General features: G+C 35.4%; 1 protein-coding gene across 10 annotated transcripts; it reads left to right on the forward strand.

Moving 5' to 3' along the window:
- The first annotated feature begins 10530 nt into the window (after positions 1-10530).
- LOC8282760 (ion channel CASTOR) lies at positions 10531-19185 on the forward strand. 10 transcript variants are annotated; one of them, XR_003078906.2, is made up of 13 exons: positions 10531-11063; positions 11153-11224; positions 11686-12297; positions 12594-12776; positions 13383-13442; positions 13523-13726; positions 13840-14088; positions 15124-15222; positions 15448-15642; positions 15743-15835; positions 16043-16105; positions 16192-16569; positions 17946-18083. XR_003078906.2 is itself a non-coding variant. In XM_048370686.1 (12 exons), the coding sequence occupies exons 1-12, from the start codon at positions 10653-10655 to the stop codon at positions 16178-16180; spliced, it is 2247 nt and encodes a 748-aa protein (XP_048226643.1). In that variant the 5' UTR covers positions 10532-10652; the 3' UTR covers positions 16181-16195. The 10 variants fall into 10 exon arrangements, 6 of the variants coding, with proteins under 6 accessions (XP_048226642.1, XP_048226643.1, XP_015573844.1 ...); XR_003078905.2 differs by having other exon boundaries at positions 16192-16565; positions 17946-18082; XR_007214708.1 differs by having other exon boundaries at positions 10534-11063; positions 16071-16105; positions 16192-16565; positions 17946-18082.
- The last annotated feature ends 20 nt before the right edge of the window (positions 19186-19205 follow it).

Raw genomic sequence — 19205 nt, forward strand, 5'->3', positions numbered from 1 at the left:
GTTAGCCTATTGGACTACAATGTTCATGTTGGGTCCAATTTTAATCCTAAGTCTATGTGGCCCGTTTTAATTAATCAATCACATAACACATATTTAATCATACAATAAGCAAAAATAAATAAACTAAGATGCAGGAAATAAACCTAACTATTACAACCCAGCCTACAACTAAAACTGCAAAGAAAAAGAGCTAAAAATCTAATAGAGTATGAAATATACATCAAAACTCGACAAAAAGCCAAAAGTTAGGACAAAATGTTGCATAGTTGATTGGCACTAGGCATAGAGCCGATCAACTCAATACAAAGCCAATTGGCTCTACATTGAGCTGATCGACTCTGGGGGTCCTAACCAGATTTTTTTGATTCGTCAGTGCATTCGTCGCATCCCTAGAGTCGAATTTCACATGCATAGAGAGTAAAAATCAATTAGATATAAAAAAACAACAAAAATAATCGATCGATCAAAAACCCTAAAAACTAATAAAAATCCTAGAAACTAAAAGTACAATAAATAAAAATAGCAAATTAATTATGTAATCCTATCAAACATATTTAACTACTGAATTATAATGAGGATATAAATCTAATCATTAATCATATGCATCTGTCTAATTAGATTCAAAACTCTAATTGGCAAAATTATCAAGTTCAAAATCCTAGTGTTCTTAATATCATATTTCAAAATCCTAATTAAAATGCAAATCTATAAGAAACCCTAATCTAATAATATTAATCATAAATAATAACAATAACTCTAATCATGTTTCTAAAAAAAACCAACAGATAAATATAATAATAATAATAAAAAACTTGATTTAGAATGATGATGGATGCATGTTTGGAGGAAGCCTCAAGTTGGTCACCATAGTGGATGGTTCTACGAGTCTCAAGTGATGAGGATGCAATTGAATCAAAGACTGGTTGGGAATCTAGTACTGGAGAGAGGCTGAAAATCTTCTGTCTATTAAAAGAAAGAGTTTCTAAAAAAGGATTCTTTCTTGAGTTGCCTTCTTTCTTAGTGATTTAGGTTTTCTGCCTAATGGAGAACGATAAAATTTTTTTTCTCTTTCTTCCTCTCTTGCTTTTTCTCTCTAAGTGTTCTCCGAGTGTATTATGAGTGTCCTCCCCAAAACCCTAGATGCCTCTTTCTATTTATAGAGGTAAAGTTTCAAAGAAAACCCTAAAGAAAGCGATAATCCCTTATTATTTTTAAAAAAATTGGTAAATATCTAAATTTAATTTTTTAAATTTAAATAATTATCATTAAAATCCATGATTATCATAAAAAACCATTTAGAATATGTATCTGGATATAAAATCATTAAGAAAAATGATGTCGAAGTGAAAAAGCCCTAATCAACATTGTGGTGAGCTGATTGGACAAGGAAAGTTTAAGAGAAAATTTACAATTAGGTCCCTGAATTTGTAAAATTTCTCATTTTGACCCTCGAACTTCATTTTTCTTAACAATTGAGTACAAATGGATTTTACAAAAGGTAATTTTGGCTGGATTAACCTCAAACCTAATCTCGAATTTGCCCGTCCTTTGTCTTCCGATACCCGAGAAGGCAGTAACTTTCATCACTAGGTTTTCCGTATTTCCCTTGATATCTAAATTCGGAAAAGGGATGTTGACATCTGCCAAAGCTGAATGACAAGATTTGTGTAACTCTTTTGTTAAGCAATATGAGTATAATGCTTATCTCAAAGTTTTGATTAGAGATCTTGAGTCCACTAAGCAAAAGCCAAATGAGTCCTTCTTTGATTTCTTAACCAGGTGGATGAATAAGGCTGGATTTATGAAGAATAAGCCTTCTGAAAAAGACCAAGTTCGAATGGTGGTTTGAAATGTACTTCCAGCTTGGATTAAGAGGCTTCAGATGATGAATACAAAAACATCCATGGACTTGTATAATGACGGGCTTCAGGTCGAAGACATTGAGAATGACAAGAGGAAAAAATGCCCGAACTGGTAGATTAATGAACTATCAGGTTGGAGGGAGCAGAAATCTTGATATGAAGATTCTCCAACAACCGAGGAGGTTCTCTAATTTTAAACAACCTCACTTGAAGATCTTTGAAAGGCTAGTGCAAAATGGCCTACTCTAATCCACTACCTTAAAAAATCCACTAACCCCTTATGCACCTAAATACAAGCCAAACACCTATTGCAATTCCACTAAGCACTCGGACACCGCACCTATAATTGCATCCGCCTGAAACACAAATCCAAGACCTAATGGATGTAAAAAAACTAACTGACCTTGACTAGTCTAATACCAAAAGAAACCCACTACCAAACTACAACAACACACCATCCCTAAACTAGGTCTCCCTTATTAACCTTGACTTTAACTGAACTTGAGCGTAAGATAGAGCTAAAACCTGAGCCTAAAAACCTACAAGGAACCTTCACTGAGCTAGGGGCACCATTATCTGTGGTGTTCTATCACCTAGTAGGGAGCAGGAAGCTTAGACCTCTAGCATTGAGAAGTGGTCCGAACCCTCATAATGGTCAGTAGTGTGAGTATCACTAGACCTTCATGCATATGACGGAACAATGCAATCATCTAAGGCCAGAGGTCTAGGACCTGATAGATTGTAGGGAATGGCAAGTATAGCAACTTCCTTAAGATGTAGTAGTTGATGAGTATGAAAACCTGATGGGGTAGCCTTTGGGTAAGTTCGATTTCAAAGTCTTCTATTCGAGGCCTTCTTCAGTTGACACTCAGATTGAATACATTACGCCGAGTGGTTGCAAATCGGATAGTGAAAAGCATGTAATTGGCGACACTTGCAGTATGGAAGTATGGAAGCAAAGGGAGAAGAATCTCAGTAATGGCCATTAACATCTGATACAGTTTTGAGGATGATGTGAAGTCTAAAACAATAGTGCAAAGGACATTTGGGGAGATAGTGACTCTGATAATTAGACTAGTCAAAAGCCAAGAGTAGTGATAAGGGGGCACAAGAGCTAAAGCAGGTCGAGAAAGGATCAGAGGAAGAGGATAAAAGGCTATTAGAAGAGCTAAAGAAGAATAAGAAAATGGCTGATATCTAGGAACTGCTAATTCACTCGTAAGATCATAGAAAGACTTTAATCCAAGCCTTTTCTTATATCACCATAAGCACAACAGCCACCCTCGAGGAAATGATCAGAACGATAACTGATAATACCATCGGGATGATCACTTTCTTGGATGAAGACTTGCCACTATAGGAAAAGGACCATAATAAGGCTCTTTATATTGCAGTTGAACTGAAAGGGAAAAGGACTCCCTGGTTAATGGTAAATGATGGGTCAACCATCAATGTTCGTCCTTTTTGCATACTTTTTAGACTAGGAATGACTATGGAAGATCTAAAGCCATACTACATGGTCATAAGAGCCTACGAAAAAACTAAGAGGGATGTGGAAGGGACATTCTCAGCTTAGATGAAGATAGGTTCCATAGAATCTTGGGTTGAGTTCACTATCCTGGATATCCTAATAACTTTTGCACTGTTCTAGGGAAGGCCCTGGTTTCATGCCTTAGGAGGGGTGCCATCTACCATGCATCAGAAGGTTAAGTTTCCTCAAGAGGGAAAGATAGTCACTGTTAGCACCCATTTTTCATATCTATATATCGAGGAAATTACAGAAAAACTATATGATGAAAGTTATTGCTTTTCTCGAGTTCTAGCGACCGAGGGCGGGCGATTCCGAAATTAGGGTTCAAGATGATTGAGTTAGAATCACTTACCTAGAATCAATCAGGAAAAATTAAATTTGAGGTGCGAAACAACAGTTTTCGAAAATTCAAGGACTATATCGTAAAACTTTTGAACTTTCTTGCTCCCTAAAGACAATCGGCTCTACATAATGTCGATTGGTAAATTTTTTGCAATTCGACGTTGTTTTATGTGTATTTCGACTATTAAACGCCCAAAATGAGTTTCTAGAAGGTCTTTTGTGATAATTATCAAGATTTTAAAGATTTTTGATGTTATTGAGTGATATTAAGAAAATCTATTAAAAAACTTAAAGCTTATCGTTCTATTTTCTAACCCTAGCTCCATATATACATCATTAACTCTAAGTTTTAGGGTTACAGATTATTAGCAATAATTAGCATCACTAACCATCTAGCAGTCATTCTGAAATATAGCTAAAAACTCTACACTTTCAAAAAGCACAAAAGGTTTTTTGGTAAGTCACTAAGAAAGAACTATACGTTTTCAGAAAGATAATAGCTTTTTCAAATCTCAAGCAGTACTAGATTCTCAACCTAATTTCGATTTAACCACCTCATCGTCTCTTCAGGCTCATAGAACAACAATCTATGGTGACAACTTAAGGTTTCCCCTACATACAACATCATCTTCTCCATTAAATCAGCTGGATCCAAATATCGAGGGAAAAACAGAAAATCCTGTGATGAGAGTTACTACTTTCTCAAGTCTCGGGAGGTGAAGGACAGACGATTCTGAGGCTAGGGTCACTTCCATCTCTACGATAGTCTCTGTGACTAGTTAGTGTGTTCTTAATTACGTTGAAAAGCCTTGTAGTGCCCCAGTTGCTAAAGACACTTGGCTATGCGCCCAAAACTGCTGCTCATAGTGCCAACTCCATTAAATATAAGAGAAGTTGATTGCAGTATATTTTTATCTTTTTTACTTTATTATTTAACGAGTGATTATTGCATCATTATACCATTATCACACATTATGCACTTTGGTCTCTATAGCCCCGATGGCATAGGTTAGTGGTTCTTTGGTTCCACACGTACCTTGGAATTGCGACATTAGTGTGGGAGGTGGTTTTGGGCGTGCACCTAAGTGTCTTTAGCGTACGGTATTGCAAGACTTTTCAATCTAATCGGAAACATGCTAACTGGTCATAGAAACTAGCGCGGAGATGGGAGTCGCCACCTGAGTAATTGAGACACTTTTACTAATAATGACGTTTCTCAATTCTATAAGGAAGCTTACATCATAAATCGAGAGATAGATCCGGAAGCCAACTTCCTTATTTTTATATATTTATCTTTAATTTTATTATTTAACGGGCTACTCCCTGTAAATACAACATAAATATTTCTACACATTAAGCACTACAACATGTGAGGTCCACCTAAATTTAGCCCATTTTATTAAAGCCTAGCCCATACTCAAAGTTATTAACCTAACTTGCTAATTAATTAATTAATTATATACAAGGTCCACTTAATCTAACCCAAATATAAATTATACTTTTAATTTCCAACTTTTAAGCCTAATAGATTACTTTTTATAAAAAAGGTCCAATTCAGTGATCCTATATCTAACATGGCCCAATTTAACCTGACTAAAGCATGGCAAAACCAATTAAGTCTATTTTATATTAAAGCCCAACATGACATCTTATTACCTAATAAACTATAATTTCCATGCCAAGTCCAATTTAGGACTTAAGTCTATCTGTCTAGTTTTTTAATTAGGCAATCATACAACATATATTTGGCATTCATCAAAGATAAAAGCAAAAAATAAAAGGGTAGAAAATAAATCTAACTATTAAAACCCGTCTACAACTAAAAAAAATTAAAGAGAGAACCCTAAAACTAAGTTACAGTACATGAAATTGCCAAAAATACATCAAAAACTTGAAAATTAGCCTAATATTATGCACATCTGATCGGCTCAGGGTGAAGAGCCAATCGGCTCTAAGGGGCTTCAATTGACTTTTTGTAGTCTTCTTCGATTTCTCGCGCCCAGAACCGATTTTCACATGCACAAAGGAAAAGGATTAAGTTAGAACATGTATAATTAACAAACAAATAGAAATATAATCTAATTATGTTACCATTATCCAGTCAAACTCAAAGCTTAATCAAATCAGGTTCAAAGCCCAATAAAATCAGCATGTTAAACAGAAAGAAATTATAATCTAATCATGTGAATTGTATTGAACAAACATTAAAAAATGTTCCTAATATGTTTATATATATATATATATATATATAAGAAGTAATTGGAGAAGAGATGTTAAAGATATGGATGTAGGGGAACCCTCATATTGTCACCTTTGGTTGTCGTTCTACGAGTCTCAAGAGATTAGGAAGCTGTTGAATCAAAGAGGGGATGGGAATCTAGTTTTTCTTTTTTGGGATTTTAGAAAAGTTTATGTCGTTCTTCAATAGGTTTCCTAGTTTGATAGTTCTTTCTTAGTGACTTGTTAAGGGCTTTTATATAGATCGATATAGCTAGAAAATTTAATCAGTGTTTCTATGCTAAGCTTTATTAATCCTAAATCTAGGCCATACTATTCTATTTATAAGAGTAGGGTTAGAAAATTCTAGGAAATACTATCAAATAAAAAAGGGATTTAATCTTTTATTTTTAAACAACTATCATCCAAAAATGTTTTAAAAAAACTCAGTAATTATCGTAAATACCTTATAGAAACTTATTTTTACCAAATTTTTAGTGTTTTAAGTCGAAAATATACATAAAACGGTGTTGGATGTGGAAAACAACCAATCAGCACTGTGTAGAGCCAATCGGCTGTGTACAGAGCTGATTCAGCTTTACGCTAAGCTGATCAGCTTTGTGCAGAGCCAATTTGATTGTGTACAAAAGAATGGCATGTCCCTTCCCCGTATGAACTTCTAGTATAATCTACCTCTTTTCTTAATTCACACGGGAAGGTCACACGGGCGTGTGCTTCCCGTGTCATGCCTTCTCACAATCTGCCATTCTTCTGACCACTCGGGCAAGGGCTTCCTGTGTCATGCCCGTGTGGGATTCCAAACTTTTATGAACATGCATTCTCTTAGTTTCAGTTTTCATGCTTTTTGGTGCTAAATGCCTCTCTTCATGTCAGATCCTCAAAGTATCTAAAAAGGACTAAAAAATAAGTTCTAACAAACAAATTAAACTCAATTGAAGGTAAAATCAATGCAAGAATATAGCTCAATAATAAGTGCTGCTAACACTTATCAAGTTCCCCCACAGTTGAGCAATTGCTTGTCCTCAAGCAAATTGAATAAATCAAAATTGAAAAAATGACAAACGCTCTCTCTAACAAATAGATATGAAAACACAGCCTAGAATCATTAGCTAAGAATCAATCCTCGAATGATAAACTAAAAACTAGGATTTTCTCATAATAGGAAAAAGGGAAATCAAATACTCGAACTTTAAAGTTAGGGAAATGAGCATTCCTTCTAAACAACTCAAAACTTTAAAGAAATAGAATTATGGATTTTCCTCCTAAGTACCAAACTAAATTCCTCATGATGCTCAAGTACTTATTAGTATTTTGTTTAGAAAAGATTAAGTTTGAGCATATCCGAAATTATCAATCTAGCTTTTTTACGCGAGTGTAGACATTAGTGATGCTAACCTTCGGTTACTCAACTAGAGTTACAAATCCAAACAACTACTTATATTTCTCGGGTTTCCTTCAATTTATTCTTTTTCATTTCAAACCTTTTTGAGAGAAGAGGAGTAGAGCACAAACCACTTGACAAATATTTATTATATTTATTTATCTTTATATATATATTTTATGACATCACAAAAAAATAAGAAAGTACAAAAAAAATAATAAGTAGATCTACTTCAACAAAATCAAGAGAAGCTTGAAAAATAAAGCTCATAAACATAACTAAAGTTTTAAGATGAAAAATAATCATGCAATTACTACCAATTAAAAACCTTAACAAGGGAGTACAATTCAATTCTCAAAAATCAAGGCTAAATCAACTAAAATATGACTTATATGATGATTACCCAAATTATCTTTAACATATACATTCGAGAGAGAATAAATCATCACAATATTTTATAAGCTTGAAAGAAAGAATAAGTCCCTAATAGATCAAATGAGACTCAACACAACATACACCTTTCTTCCACACTTATTAGACACATTGTCCTTAAGGTGTTTACATATATTATGAAGAAAAAAGAAGAGAAATATTTTCTTGGAATAAAAAAAGTTGTATAATTCTGAGTCCAAATCCAATTCATAAAGCACCTATCTAATTAGCACAAATAAAAGATATTGCAAAAGTAGGAGGAATAAATAATCATGCAATTGTAAAAAAATCAAATTAAGAAAAATAAAATACTACTAATTAAATCCAAAAAGAAATATATCTAATAAAAACGTAAAATGTGCAAAATTTAAAATCATTCTAATCCATAAGAAAAATAAAACAAATAAAAGTAACTCTAATCAAAATACATCAAATTGTCCAAATGATAAGAAATGAGGTTCAGCCTTCCATGCTACCGTCATCATCATCAGTGTTGTCTTCCTCATCATTGGAAAATCAATATCGTGGACCCCGCTCCATCATTCAGCTGCACTTGATGTGCTTGATAGAAACTTGGTGGAGGTCTCGGTGGGGTGTAGCCTTGCGACTGCTAATAATGCATCATCAAGTTCTGGAGCCGATCTATACTCATCTATTAATGACACATCATCTCCTATTGATTCCAAAGCATACCCATTATTTGAGCTTGATTATATTATCCTGACATTCAAGCACATGCATTTACATTTCCAACCTGTAAATTTGCCGCTCAAACTCCATGGGCTTCTAATCCTCATCGCTTCGCAAAAAATTATATGCCATCCAGTCCTTATATGGCTCACCTTCAATAGGTGGAGGACAAGAAGAGGAAGAAGAAGGTCGATCTGTTGGAGGATTAGCTGACGTACCTGGGGTAGCTATGGTGAATGGTGGTGGGTCAGTGTGCTAATCAAACTCAAAGTCATCTTGCAAAGGAGGTATGTTAGGAAGAATTTGCTTGTCCTTATCCATGTGTTGCAAAGTCTCTAAACCCATCAATTTCGGCAATCCATCCAATATCATTGCTGATAATCCTTCAAAAATATCTAAATCCTTTACAAGCCTTGTGATGTACATACCCCCACACAAACACTCTTTGTCCAATTTCTTAGCCTACTCAAGCAAATATACTAATAGACACAAAGCAATATTACACCAAATACCCTCTTCTAAGTACATTAAATAAATAATTCCTATTGGGTGCAATGCGCACCACAATCACCTCGATCTGTAATCGTAGTAGTCAATAAAAAGTGCATAAATCACAGGAGAAAAGAATCAAAAGTGGAAGCTTTGGATTTAGAGGTCACATACCTAGGCGCATTAGACTTCGATTTTGCCCAAACACCCTCCAAATTTCGGTTCCTAAGGAATTTGAAGGGTGCATGCATGTAGTCGTCGGATGCTATCTCTTCCTCCATGTACATACCCATAGCGACGACAAAATCATTCACCGACATGTCGTAATATTTTCTTCCTAAATGCAACTTGATCATTCTCCTCATACTATCGACTTTTGAGCCGACTTTAAAACACAAGGTGCACAAAGACTCTAGAGTGATTTCTCTATAAACGGGCTCTGAGATTTCAAAAAACTTTTTCCAAGCCAGTTGGTTGACCCATCCCCGTATTTGCTCTTCAAAACCGGTAGAACGCATAAAGCCCAATCAAAATGATGAGTTGGAAAAACCTTTTGTTGGCTAGATTTTCAAATCATGCCTTTGGCACATTATTATTAAACTGTATCGAAGGATGATTTCTGTCGAAAAAAACTAAAGGAGTGGTCGAAGGAGGGGCTTAAGATGAAGAGCTCCCACTTCTTGGTCGTTTGATAGGGACTTGTGTGGGAGTTCTCTTCCTTGAAATATTTTTCTTTGGATCCATTATCAAAAAGAGGAATAGGGAATAATGAAAAGAAGAAAAAAAGAATGATGACAAAGAGCTTTTAGGGTAAGATGGTGTTTGGGGAGCAAAGGAGAAAGAAAAGGAAGAGAAAGTTAAAACAGATTAGAAAGAAAAGAGAAAAAAGGAAGGGTTTAGTCTTACAATTTCAACGTCAGTTATTTATAGAATCAAAAATTTAATGTCATACGGGAAGAGACACGACTGTGTGCTCCCGAAAAAGTGCTAAAAGCCTACAAACCCTTCTCAAAACCATAATTAGTGATGATTGGATTAAACTTGAAAATTTTCATTTTTTATCTTTTAAAGCCACTCAACATACTAAACTTAGTTATGAGTTTCTTCATTTCAGCTTTCAAATGTTTTTCAGCATTTAATTACATCTATAAGTCATTTACGTTATGTAATCAAATTCATGAAGCTTTCTAGTTACTATTTTGAGCCACTCATTATGAAATTGTCAACACATATATCTAATAGAAGATTTGATTACCAATAAAAAATTAAGAAAAAAAATTAAAATACCGAAAACTTATAAAAATATTAAAGAAGAAAACATCCATAAACTAATATTTTAATTGTGATGGTATAGTTAAAATAAAACAGTAAAAGGTTGAAAAGATTACCAATGATTTTTATTTATAAAATTTAATATTTAGAATTTAAATTAATTAAAAATTAATGGTGGTTAAAATAAAGTAGTCACCGTAGAAAGCACTACATATGAAATACAAAGAAATTCAATAAACTCAAGTCAAATTCGGGTCAATACAACGAGTAAATCCAAACTAGCCTAACCTAGCCTTTGATTGGCACATATATTTCTATACTTTGCATCTGATTTTAAAAATCTTGATTAATAATGCTCAAGACTATAGTTTGATTACTTAAAAATTGGACAAAACATTTCCCAAAATCCCCAACTATGTCCCTTGACCAGGACTCCCCACCACTTCCATCCTCAAGCAGGGACTGGTTTTTCCCTTCACCATCCCTCATCAACCAGCCTCATCATCACATACCTCCCTCGACCTCAAAGCACTATCGCAGATTCTCCAGGATCTCCCATTCTACAAGTCACCGCGATTCCAACCCCCTTAAGACGCCGTCGTTCCCCTCTCCCATCTCCTCCTCCTCCAATTCCACTCCTTACACTGACCCCACCAAATATGCCAGGCCTCGGCGTCCTTTCGCTTTTCCACGTCGTCCTGACAAATCACGACAACACAGTGACTATGAGACTCCTTCTGGAGACAAAACATCTTCCGGAGAGAGACTTGCCGGTTTTCCGGCTCATCAGGTTAGAGTCCGGTGGCATATTGCTATGTCAGCAGCGGTAAATTCCTTTCCTTTTTCTTTCAAACGTCTTCAATACGTAATATGTAAATTCTTAGACAATAAACGGTTTGTTGTTCGCTGTTGCAGATTATAATCACAGCTGTTGCTTCTTTAGTTCACAAGAATTTCTCTTTGCACAATGAAGTCATTGATTTACAGGTCAACTATTCATTTCAAGACGGCCCCAATTTTGTTTTTTGTTTTAAATTTATTTTAGAGAAAATTACTATGTCATCCTTTACTTTTTATTTTCAATGCACTTTACTTCCTCTATCAAAATAATATGTACGTTTTAGTCCCTAAATTTGTACTTAAAGATAAAATTTTCATGGTTGAATTTAACGAAATGCAAACTTTTAGTCCTTACAAGGTTGACAATTGTGGAACTAAGACATTATTTTGGGGGACTATACTTCGTATTTGTTTTAAAAATTAAGACATAAAATATAATGTGAAGATTTGGTATATGTTTTTATTAAATATTAAGACGAATTTATTCAGGTTGCAAACAAGAGGGACGGAAGTGTAAGTAAGATCAAAACTTAGGGGGGGAATAGTATTTTGCTCTCTATTTTACTACAAAATTACATTATTGACTTCAAATTATTTTCTTTTTGCAGGACAATATCGCAAACTTAAATTATAAATTAAGAACTTGCAATTTGATATCTAATGTAGATAGTATTGATTTCAGTTCACTGGACAGCAGTGATCAGCCTAGTAAAGGCTTAAAACATTTGGCTCTTGTATCTTCAATTACACTATTATCTATCCCTGTTTTGATTATAAAGTACATTGACTTTGTATCATCTAAATCAAGATCATCAGATAATATTTCAGAAGAAGTTTCTCTTAACAAGCTGATTGAATATCGTGTGGATGTGTTTTTATCTGTCCATCCGTATGCTAAACCACTGGCATTGCTGGTTGCTACTTTACTACTTATATGTCTTGGTGGCTTGGCGCTTTTTGGTGTGACCGATGATGGGTTGGCTGATTCTCTTTGGTTATCTTGGACTTATGTGGCTGATTCCGGAAACCATGCTAACTCTGAAGGTATTGGTCCTAGGCTAGTTTCTGTTTCTATTAGCTTTGGCGGCATGCTTATTTTTGCAATGATGCTTGGACTTGTATCTGATGCAATATCCGAGAAGTTTGATTCACTACGGAAGGGCAGAAGCGAGGTTGTTGAGCAAAAGCATACCCTCATTCTCGGATGGAGTGATAAATTGGTGAGGTTCTGACTTCTGTGGGTGACCAATGTGAAATTTGTTTGGTTTCTTTAATCCTCAGTTGAAGATGTGATTATTTGCTGGAGAACTTCATCTTTTCCTCCAATTAAACTCACTATATTTTATTCATTATTTTCTCTGCAAATATGGTAATGTTTGTGCTTAATATCAGAATTTTAGTAGACCTTTGCCTGTGGTATAAAAATTGCAGTCAGAAATGAAAATAATCTGGTATTTTGTGGTATGCTTTTTTAAATGTTTTATCCTACTCACCAGCTATTTTGTTGTCAAACCAGGGTTCGCTGCTGAACCAGCTGGCTATAGCCAATGAGAGTTTGGGTGGAGGGATTGTGGTAGTGATGGCTGAACGAGATAAAGAGGAGATGGAAATGGACATTGCTAAAATGGAGTTTGATTTTAGAGGAACTAAAGTCATATGCAGAAGTGGGAGCCCTCTGATTCTTGCTGACCTTAAAAAGGCATGCTACTTTGTATTTGATCTTGTAAATTATAGTGTGTTGATATATCCTTTTTGGGAAAACATCTAGCTAGATTACTTAACCTTCTGGGACAGTTGAGCTTGAATGAATAAATTATTTTACTTCATATGAAATGCTATTAGTTGTGAAGTAGCTCAAATTCATGTTTATGCTATTTGTTTTGGGGTAAATTCTTTTTTTTTCCGTTTCAAGAGATGCATATGGATTTTGTCTGGAAAGGTTTGGTCTCCATTCATTCTGTAACTAAATCCTGCTAGACTGATGCTTAATTTTGCAGGTTGTATGTACCTTTTCTTATTATCATGTCTGCAGTCTTCATTTTTGAAAGCTTCCTGTTTTTCCTTTATGGAAAAAATATGTGCTGCGTATTATTTTCTCATGTAAAATAGAACATTCCTTATCTTTTTTTGACAATAGCACATTCACTTCAGTTTGTCCGACAGTTGTTACAGCTAATATTTTGCTTTCTTATAACTTGTACAGTGTGCTATAATGCCATAGCAATCTCTACTTTATGATGAACAGTAAATATTATTTTATCTGGTTGCCTTTCTTGGTTTGCTAATAAATCATTAAAGTTTTCAGGTATCTGTCTCCAAGGCCCGTGCAATAATTGTCCTTGCTGAAGATGGAAATGCTGACCAGGTCTCTTGAGTGAAGGGCTTGATGCGCTCTTTCTTAATATTATATAAGGTAGTTGTTAACTCCTTCCTGGTTGGTTGCAGAGTGATGCTCGTGCATTAAGAACAGTCTTAAGTCTAACAGGAGTAAAAGAAGGGCTGAGAGGGCACATTGTGGTTGAACTCAGTGACCTGGACAATGAGGTCCTTGTAAAGCTTGTTGGTGGAGAACTTGTTGAAACTGTTGTAGCTCATGATGTCATTGGCCGTTTAATGATTCAGTGTGCACGGCAGCCAGGACTTGCACAGGTCAATTTTTGGCAAGTCTAGTACTATAATTGCATTAGAATCAGTGCACTGGTCATTTTCCTCATCGATATTGCATGTTTGTGCTTGTGATAATTATAGACTGACTATGACAGATCTGGGAAGACATCCTTGGGTTTGAAAATTGTGAGTTTTACATCAAAAGATGGCCCCAGTTGGATGGAATGCAATTTGAGGATGTGTTAATCAGTTTTCCTGATGCCATACCTTGTGGGGTCAAGGTTGCATCCTGTGGTGGTAAGATTATCCTGAATCCTGATGATACATATGTTCTGCAAGAAGGTGATGAAGTGCTTGTTATAGCAGAAGACGATGACACATATGCTCCTGCAACATTACCAACGGTGCTTTCATTTTCCTTCAGAAATTCAAGATTCCAAATTGATGACTTGTCTATCTTCTGCAAAGCTTACCTTCTTTTTGTTCTGTGTCCTATGCGGTTAATCCATGATAGATGGCTTGACCCATGTCCTATCCACTTAGCAGAAGAAAATAGATTATAGACCAATCTAAGCTGCACTCTTAAGACTTGGAATAAGAGTTTTCTTTGTTCTGTGGTTCTAGGAGTGATAGTTGCGTGACTTTTTACGCGTGCATACTTTACCGCATTGTATAAATATGAGGCCTACTTGTCTGCATATCAATTAATTGCATTGCAATATTCTAGAGGAAAACCTCGGCAAATTGTTCAACTCAAATAGCTCAAGGTCATCAATTGGCTCTCCCTCTCTCTCTCTCTTCTCCCACACACCCCAACCACCCCACCTCCCCTCTTCTCTTTCACAAGCATTAGATCACCCAGAGTGCTGATCAAGTACTTATACTCTGGCAATATGAGCCACCCTGTTGCATGGACTTCCCTCTCATGTACAAGTCGCATTTGTCTGTCCATTGCAATGTGCCATGCACATGGACTTGCATTATAATATATTTTTATTCTTAGATTTCAATTTCTTATGATAAAGTACAATAAAAATAAATACTGTTTTTCTGTTTCTGATATCCTCTAAATGGATGTTATGAAAGAACCTATGAAGGAAGGAAAGGAGGTAGGGGGAGATAAAAAGGAAAAAAAGGAGGAAACAGTGAGTCACACTCAGGATAGTCAGTGATGGTGCAGAAACCTGTTCCAGTTTTTGCATATTAGGCTGATGCCTTCAGAGGAATTAAAGTCGGCATACTATATTTAGAAACTTACATAATATAATTAATTTCATCATTCAGGTCAATGAAGCATCATTCATACACATATCTCGACCAGCAAGAAAGCCACAGAAGATTCTACTTTGTGGATGGAGGAGGGACGTAGATGATATGATTGTGGTAAGTTCTTTCTATGAAGCCCCTAATTCTTTCTTTTCTTCACCCCAATGCTGCAGGTACGGAGAGGAAGTCAACCCAAAGACTTCATTGTTCCAAAGTCTACAGAAAGGGTACTGTTTTGTGGTTGGCGGCGAGATATGGAAGATATGATTATGGTAATGTTACAAAAGATACTGCAATCACACTCCATCGGTGCAACAAAATGGTTGTATATTTAGAATTCCTTTTTGTTTTAACTCAGTTGCAATAAGTTTTCTTGCACCTGAAACTTTTCTTTTCAAATAATAAGTTGGTTGTAGATAGTTCAATTACTTTGTGTCTTATTCTCCTTTTTTCTTGACAAGAGTAACAGTGCTGTTTACTGAACTATGTTCATTTAGGTATTGGATGCCTTTCTAGCTTTTGGTTCAGAACTTTGGATGTTCAACGATGTCCCTGAAAAAGAAAGGGAAAAGAAACTTATTGACGGTGGTCTGGACCTCACCAGATTGGTAAATATATCATTGGTTCATCGGGAAGGAAATGCTGTTATACGGCGTCACCTGGAGAGCCTTCCTTTGGAGTCTTTTGATTCAGTGAGTAGCATTAGATTAAAAAATAAACAGTAAAGTGGCAGACATGTGTTTGTCATCATTTTTGGTTAACTGGATTTTGATGCAGTATCTGGTTGTGCAGATCTTAATTTTGGCTGATGAGTCGGTGGAAGATTCTGCTATTCAAGCTGATTCCAGATCTCTTGCTACATTGCTATTGATTCGTGATATCCAGGTGCCTTGAAAAAAATCTAAATAGAAAATGGTTGGCTAGACTTTGGTTCACTTTTATACTTTATTTTGCAGTTAGCTTTTCCTTGTGGTAGTATATTTTAGTAAAAACCATTCCTCTTACTCTGTGTTCATTAATGATTACTTCTTCCCATTTTACCTGATTAGTTATGTCTTATTTGGTTCATTTCATGTGTTGGCATTTCATGAGATTGTATTAATTTTCACCTGCAAGTCAGCATTAAAGCCGAACTGCAATAAAACGCATAAAGAGGTGAAGATGCTGAATTCAACATGAATTCTTGACATCTTTGTCTGTGTATTTATATCAACATCCATACAGCTTTAATATTACGACAGGTATTTGACATGGATCCATGCGAGAGAGATGGCTGCTAATTAAAAAGTTTTCCTTGGAAGTTTTTGGTCTCTGAAAGCTCGAGTCACACTTAAAAAGAAGCTTGCTGGTGCTGTAGAACAGTCAAGGCTAGACAAGAATGTTATATAGCTACCTGATTGCTTGAATGGATATTGCTATCTAAACAATGTAAACCAGCTAAAGAAAGGCTCAAAAGGGGCTGTTTGGGTCTTTGGAGAGGTTGTATGAAAAGCTCGGTTTGTGAGAGAGAAAGAGAGATATCTACAAATTGGGGAAATAATTGCTCAGCTGTTACGGAAAGATTCATTTTTGTAGGCTTGGTATGATCTGCTTCAAATCCCTTTCAGCAAGGAAGGTGGGTATGCTTCTAAACTTGCTTGTGGTCTCATTCATCCTTTTGCCAGCGTCCACAGCTCCCCTTGCCTTTCCAGATGAGTAATATAGGTTGAACACATTCTTGGATAAGGGAACGAAAATGCTGAGCTTTATGTTAAAAGTAAATGTATAAGAAGATGACAATAATATTTTTCATAGCAAATGTAAGAGATTACAAAAAGGAGTTATTTTGATAAACTCATAAACAATAGTCAGATGGAAAATCTGAGAGGTGTAAGAGTTTGGTAGAAGAAAGTATTATTAGTTACGCTTTAACATGAGGATATTAATGATCAATGAAGCTTTAGAAAAATGGAAGTATCAAATGAACGTTTTCTTGATGGAATTCCTATTAAAGTTTGAAAGAGACTTGAAGAGAAAAGGGATCTTATGGTTGACTAGACTACCATTTGAGAAATATTGCAATCTTTGAAGATGATTGAAGACTAGAGAAGGATCACATCTATCTTCCGGAAGGTGATATCGAAAATGACAAAGAAGTCTAGTTTTATTAAACACATGAATGACACTTGTGAAACTTTAAGATAGAGTGATGAATATTTGTTAGGTTACAATGCTATATGCAACCAATTTGATTTCAGTTATGGAAAATTGACCATGGAGCTTATATTCCTTATTAGGGTCTTAATAGAGAAGTGACAGGAGAAGATATTTATAGTGTTTGTAGATCTATATAAGGCATATGATAGAGTTTTGAAAGATATTATATGGCAGGTGTTAGAAAGGCAGGGAGCTTATATTAGACTCCCTAACATGTCAAAAGATACTTTTGAAAGGGTAACCAGGGTGATAATAATTAAAATGACGTGAAAGAATTTCCAGTTATGGAGTATAAAAGTTCCATACAGCTGACCTCAACTAGCATAACACTAAGGGTTGATTCAGTTGAATTGTATCTCAGACTAAAGATTACTCGAGTCCGTATCTATTTTATTTAATCAAGAGTAAATTGACAAAACATGTAGAAGGGGGCATCTCTTAGTAGGTAACTTACTTTTTGCTGATGCAAGTTCTGAAAGTTTTTTTTTTTTTTTTTCCTCAAAAGTCTAGATAAGTTCATGGCATAAGATTAGACACTTATTTGGAGACTTTGTTTCACAAGATAGAATAATACATTGATTTAGTGCCCTTTGAAATCCGTGGCATTCTCTGTTCATTTTTTAAGCATCATGTGGTCAGTCCTTTATTGGTGTTAGATAAAAGAATAGAGAAAATATAACCCAAGAGGAACGGTCACATACAACATAGGGTAGTAGCATCTGACTGCTTCCTTGTTTGACATTTACTTTTCCATCCTTCATAATATGCACATATTTTCTGATTCTCTTGTTTCATGCAGGCAAAGCGCCTCCCTTATAGAGAAGCTATGGCGACCCAAGTTCACAGAGGGAGCTTCTCACAGGGCTCTTGGATTGGGGAGATGCAACAAGCTTCAGATAAGTCTGTAATAATCAGTGAAATTCTGGACCCTAGGACTAAAAATCTATTATCCATGTCAAAAATCAGTGACTATGTTTTATCAAATGAGCTTGTCAGCATGGCATTAGCCATGGTTGCAGAGGATCGACAAATAAATGATGTATTGGAAGAGCTCTTTGCAGAGGAGGTAATGTCTTTTGACTGAGATGTTTTGCACAAATGCCAATAAAACAATATTTTCTGATTTTTTTCATGCCAGTTCCCTGATTTCCATGTTATGGTGAGTATGCATTACGTACTTAACTCAGCCTCAGAACCCATTGTAGTTACAGTTGGATATATGGATCTCTGTTCTTTTTTTTTTTTCTTTTTCTAATTTAGGGCTAAAATTTTACAAGGCCTTAGCTGTGGTAATCCTTCTTGACTACTTCAAACCTGTCTCATCCTTGTTTTACAATTGTCTTCTTCACCTTTCTAATGAATGTGGACAATCTTCCATATTAGCACGTCTTCCATTCTATAATAGGGGCAAGAAACTTGGAAAAAGAAAATTGGGCTACCAAGCTAATCTTGCACAATTGATTATGGGCTCTCTTTGTAGTTCTGGGTTGATCTTTGATGAGAGTTTAGCATGAGATTTTTACTTTTCTTTATTTTATTATTTTTGAACTACAGATGCATTGTTGAGCTCCCCGCTATAAAGGCCAACTGTATATTTGTACTGTATACATTGAAGCTAATAACTTATTGAGAATTTTCTAATTTATCTTCAGGGAAATGAGATGCATATAAGACAAGCAGATCTGTACCTTCGTGAAGGCGAGGAATTGAGCTTCTATGAAATACTTTTACGAGCAAGGCAGAGGAGAGAGATTGTCATTGGTTACCAATTAGCTAATGCCGAAAGAGCTGTCATCAATCCTCCAGCCAAAAGTGAAAGAAGGAAGTGGAAACTGAAAGATGTTTTTGTGGTAATTGCAGAGAAAGAATGAACATTTTTGCTATCATCCACACTGAGAAAGGATAAAAATCTTAAATTAGGATAATCTGCTGAAGGAATGGAGGATTTGCAGGTATCATATTCCTAGTATAATACCACCACAAATGTACATATGGCTTGCAATTTAATTAAATCCACAACATCCATATCTTATCTTTTATCCAATTGATTACCAAAAGT

The sequence above is a fragment of the Ricinus communis genome, chromosome 2, assembly GCF_019578655.1.
Source record: "Ricinus communis isolate WT05 ecotype wild-type chromosome 2, ASM1957865v1, whole genome shotgun sequence".
In the NCBI taxonomy this organism is placed as follows: Eukaryota; Viridiplantae; Streptophyta; class Magnoliopsida; order Malpighiales; family Euphorbiaceae; genus Ricinus; species Ricinus communis.

Bases quoted from the DNA above. Each gene is read 5' to 3' on its own strand.
- LOC8282760 (XM_015718358.3), top strand. From the start codon at position 10,653: ATGTCCCTTGACCAGGACTCCCCACCACTTCCATCCTCAAGCAGGGAC. The intron at 11,225-11,685 runs GTCAACTATTCA...TTCTTTTTGCAG, and splicing joins ATGAAGTCATTGATTTACAG to GACAATATCGCAAACTTAAA. The intron at 18,213-18,798 runs GTAATGTCTTTT...ATTTATCTTCAG, and splicing joins AAGAGCTCTTTGCAGAGGAG to GGAAATGAGATGCATATAAG.